Raw genomic sequence first — 4,671 nt, 5'->3', positions numbered from 1 at the left:
GATGTGGAGATCTTAATGTAATATAATGTTGGTATTTTCAATTCACAACTTTGTCCATTAACTACTTACAAAATAAAAAAGCTGCTGTGCTTTCACCAGAAATGTTACAGTGAAAGATTAAGCGCATCAGATGTGCTGTTTTCTTTTTTTGAACAGAAAGACATGGAAACAGGTACGCCTCGGTGCTCAGCTGGTGCTGTGTGAGTCCTGATGGAAAAACCTGTCAAAAATTAATTGCAAACACACTGGTTTCAAAATATTTGGCTCACATTTTAAAAATATATTTCATGTAGGTTCTTATTTTACTTAATACAGTTTGACTGCAGTACACAAGAATAAGCCAAGAACATTGCAAACATTCTTTGAACGCTTAAAGGATAGTTACACCTATACGGTATATCATTGCAGTTATGCCTTTACAGTTTTTACATTTAGCCATGTGTCTCCTTGGAGTGACTTTTTTCATGTGCTGTAATACTAAGGTGGACACAAGCCCAATAAAATGATCACTCTAAAGATAAAAACATGGATTATACTTAGAAAACCTACTGACGGAGAGCCTCAGCTTCCAAACTAGTTTTGCTGTCTAGACTGATACCTTATTATAAACCTTTTGTCCTTTTTCTTGCTGTTCATTTGCCTTCTTAGTAACCTGTTTGCCTCCTTTTCCCTCAGTGTGAGCTGATACCATCTATAGACTATAAGCTATTAATGTGCAGCAGCAATAACAAGTAGAAAATAAAAGTCTTTTAGGGTGAATCATAAGAGATTAAATATAATTGAATTTAGCAGTGTGCTATGCACAAAGAAAACAATCTTGTTAAATCTGAAAAATTGTATTTTAAAATTGTATTTTATGGAGGGGGTGAACTTCCAAAGTGAACCAACTGTTGGTTTGTGTTTGAATATTAGATTTTGCATTATGAATACAATTGCTTATGAGTTGAATGATGGCAGTTGTTGCAGTTGCTTAGTGGGTCAAACTAGAAACTGGCTGTGAAGACCTTGTGATCTGATATTTATAGTGTGTGTGTGTGTGTGTGTGTGTGTGTGTGTGTGTGTGTGTGTGTGTGTGTGTGTGTGTGTGTGTGTGTGAGAGAGAGAGAGAGAGAGAGAGAGAGAGAGAGAGAGAGGGCAGGATATAAATAGCCCCAGTATGTGTGGCTGCTAAAGAGCCCCCTGGCTATACTGGTGTTAAAACTACACAGAGAGCAGCTTTTTGACTGAAGGTAAACACCACGCGATGAAAAACATTTTTATTTGGTTAAAAACTTGATTAGTGTGGAGCTTGAATGCCACGCTGTCATATTATACAAACTGTTGCAATACATGTGGCATTTGAATTTCCATGCTATAACTTTGTGTCATGTTGCAGTCTCTGCTCTCGTAACAGCATTTCCTCTGCTGCTTTATATGTTCTTTTTAAGAAATGTCCACTGGAGTCATTTGTGAATCTCCATTTGTTTGTTTTGCCGATGCTGAAAGAAAAAAAAAACCCTGCAGCTTCTCAACTGGAGATTTGCTTTTGACATTGAGAGTTATTAGACTGAAAATTGGGACAATAAGTCCAATTAAAGTCATTAGATCCAATATCCTGCATGTATTATGGTGTCAGTAAAGTAAAAACAATGAGACTGACTGCCACATTTCCTGCTTAGCTGCACTGTGTTGCAGTTGTTATTCAGGACTGTGAGTGGTGTGTGATTTAATGCTCTTGTTTACCTTATAGCTGTGCCTCCTCAGAGTAACCCCTTCTGCACTGGCTCTTTTTACACTTGTCAGATGAGCATGGAAACAGAAGATGACTTTTATCAATCAGAGGAAGACTTGGACGAAGATGAGGCAACGCAATATATTATTGAACAAAGTCTAATTCAGTATAGAAAGCTAAAAGGATTAAATCCAAGGTTTCTATCTACTCACCCAGCATTCACATATAAGTATCTATATTATGAATGTCTTGTTTGTTTAAGTGAATCCTTATTCTGTGCAATAACTTTAAATAGTGATCTGAAACCTTGTGAAGACCCTGATGAGATTTTTAAAGCAATTAAGGAGGGTAAGCTGATGACCTTTAACCTCAGTGCTGATTCAGACAATTCTGAATCTTTCTCAAAGATCTGATACGTCCCGTCTTCATATTCAGGTGATGAGAATGCCCTGAACAGACTTGCAGCCCAACCGGAGACTCTGTCCAGAGTTGATACACGAGGATGGATCCCGCTGCACGAGGCTGCGGCACAGCAGAATAAGAAGGTGCTAGAGATGATCTTTTCAGGTAAATGTAGCTGTAACTTTTGACTGGCACAGGCTTGTTCATTTCAACCCTGAGGTGTTGATCGGTTCCTGGGTGTTTGGGTTCCAGCATCACCCCCGGGTGCAGCCCAGTGTCGCACTCTGAAGGGTGAGACGCCACTGTTTTTAGCTGTGGTCCACGGGCTCAGAGAGAATGCTACATTCCTGTTACAGAATGGTAGCAACCCAGATCTCCAGAATGATGAGCAGGATTCTCCATTAGTGGCAGGTATCTCGCGCTATGTTCGTCTAACTTCAAACACATTTTATTTTAGAGATACCTCAACATGTGTGACACTTTCTCATCCTTTTCTCTCCTGCTCCTTTTGCTCACAGCTCTTCTAAATGATCAGTATGATTTGGCCACGCTGTTGCTTCGTTACAATGCCAAAATAGACCAAACCGGACCACTGGACAGGACAGCTCTACATGAGTCCGCGTTTTTAGGCTTGGAGAATTTTGTGTATCTGCTCTTAGAGTCTGGTGCTAATCCAAATGCATGTGACGTTAAAAAGAAAACTCCACTGGCTCTGGCTGCACAGAATGGACATCTAAATGTGGTGGAGGTTCTGTTACAGAAAGGTAAATGTAGTGATTCAATCTCCTTTTGCTTTTACATATGTATATAAGTAAATGCGTGTTCTCATAGTGCTTTAATTCATTTTTTAGGTGCACAGGTGTGGTGTGAGTCGGAGTCAGGTACGATTTTGTTTGATGCAGCGGCATCAGGAAATCCTGACATAATCTCCTTGCTGCTGGAACACGGTGCAGATCCAAACGTACCCCTTTATAGTGGGCACCTGCCAGTTCATCGAGTGGCATACCATGGACACAGACTGTGAGCATTATCTATACTTATTTTCCTGAATTTTTAAATAGGGTTTCAACCAATATCATGTTCTCACATAAAGATTTTTTTTGGGTTGTTTTTTTTACAGAGCACTGGAACATCTCATCCCAGTGACGAAGCTGCATGCTGTAAAGGAAAGTGGGATGAGTCCTCTCCATTCTGCAGCTGCTGGGGGACACGCCCAGTGTGTGGAGATACTGCTCAAAGCTGGCTACGATCCAAACTTCATGCTGCACCCAAGGATCCGCCGCAACTATGATGATGACCGCAAGTCTGCCCTCTTTTTTGCTGTGTCCAACAATGACCTCCAGTGCACCCGCTTACTGTTAGAGGCCGGGGCTCTCGTGAACCAGGATCCCATCAACTGTCTACAGGTGGCTCTGAGACAGGGCAATTATGAACTGATCAACATCTTGCTGAAGTATGGGGCAAATGTCAACTACTACTCCCGTGTCAACACCACTCATTTCCCCTCAGCGCTGCAGTATGCCTTAAAAGATGAGGTTATGCTGAGAATGATCCTGAACCATGGTTATGACGTGAAGCGCTGCTTTGACTGTCCATATGGTGACAGTTCCCATGATTACACTGCTTGGACGACGTCAGTCATTAAAGACATGGTGGTGAGGCCAAGTTTATGCTAAAAAAATTGATAAAGACTGGAACATGTGAAGTGCAATGGAGTAATGCTATTCTACAAAGTTTCAGATTGACTGTCACATCTCTCTTTCCTTTCTAGTTCTGTGAGGTGATAACAGTATCCTGGCTGAAGCACTTATCTGCCCAGGTGGTGCGCATCATGCTTGACTACACTGACCACGTCTCCTTCTGCACCAAACTAAAGGACACACTGCAGGAGCAGAAACAGTGGCCAGAAATCTGCCACATTCAAAGTATGAACTGCTCACTACCTGTTGTCAGCAAAAATGTGCGCTTCATCTGTAGTTGCTGACTTTTTTTGTCTGACAGGAAATGTGCGGAGCCTGAAGCACCTGTGTCGCCTGCGGATAAGGGAGCACCTTAGACGCCTGCGTTTGAGAGCACCAGCTTTTATCAACTTCCTTCCTCTTCCTCCCAGGCTGAAAGATTATCTGCGTTACAAGGAGTTTGACATTTACAGCAGGGGCAGTATGATTATCCCCTGATGAAAACATATTTATAGATATCAAAGATGTCACTCTTTTATAGAAAGCTTCCTGCTTTATTATTATTATGTGTGATTAAAATTACATTACTTATACAGTCAAAAAATGTGAACATAAATTGTACTCACCTTTTAAATATCTATCAGAGACATATATATGAGCGCAGCGGGACATTGGTGGGTAACAGTTTGTTTGCAGATGACGTGGCGATCTGCAGTGAGAGGAGGGAGCTGGTGGAAGAGAACCTGCAGAGGTGGAATATGCGCTGGACAGAGGATGAATGAAAGTCGGTAGAAGCAAGACGGAGTACATGCGTCTACATGAGAGGGAGATAGGTGAAATGATGAAGATGCCAGAAGTAGAGGTAGTGAAGGTTAGATG

The 4,671-nt window shown here is 41.5% G+C and overlaps 1 protein-coding gene across 2 annotated transcripts; it reads left to right on the top strand.

The window, feature by feature from the left end:
- Positions 1 to 934: 934 nt before the first annotated feature.
- Positions 935 to 4,456, top strand: asb14b (ankyrin repeat and SOCS box containing 14b). Of its 2 annotated transcripts, none has more exons than XM_085443423.1 (10): positions 935 to 1,229; positions 1,783 to 1,907; positions 2,007 to 2,059; positions 2,147 to 2,278; positions 2,366 to 2,524; positions 2,632 to 2,877; positions 2,965 to 3,133; positions 3,234 to 3,768; positions 3,885 to 4,038; positions 4,115 to 4,456. In XM_085443423.1, exons 2-10 carry the CDS (start codon positions 1,783 to 1,785, stop codon positions 4,288 to 4,290), a joined length of 1,749 nt encoding a protein of 582 aa, XP_085299549.1. In that variant the 5' UTR covers positions 935 to 1,229; the 3' UTR covers positions 4,291 to 4,456. The 2 variants fall into 2 exon arrangements, with proteins under 2 accessions (XP_085299549.1, XP_085299548.1); XM_085443422.1 differs by having other exon boundaries at positions 1,730 to 1,907.
- The last annotated feature ends 215 nt before the right edge of the window (positions 4,457 to 4,671 follow it).

Source organism: Copadichromis virginalis, linkage group LG20, assembly GCF_057382275.1.
Source record: "Copadichromis virginalis isolate Kocher_CV1m ecotype Utaka linkage group LG20, C_Virginalis_male_GT1.1, whole genome shotgun sequence".
Classification (NCBI taxonomy): Eukaryota; Metazoa; Chordata; class Actinopteri; order Cichliformes; family Cichlidae; genus Copadichromis; species Copadichromis virginalis.
This window is presented reverse-complemented; position numbering and strand designations above follow the sequence as displayed.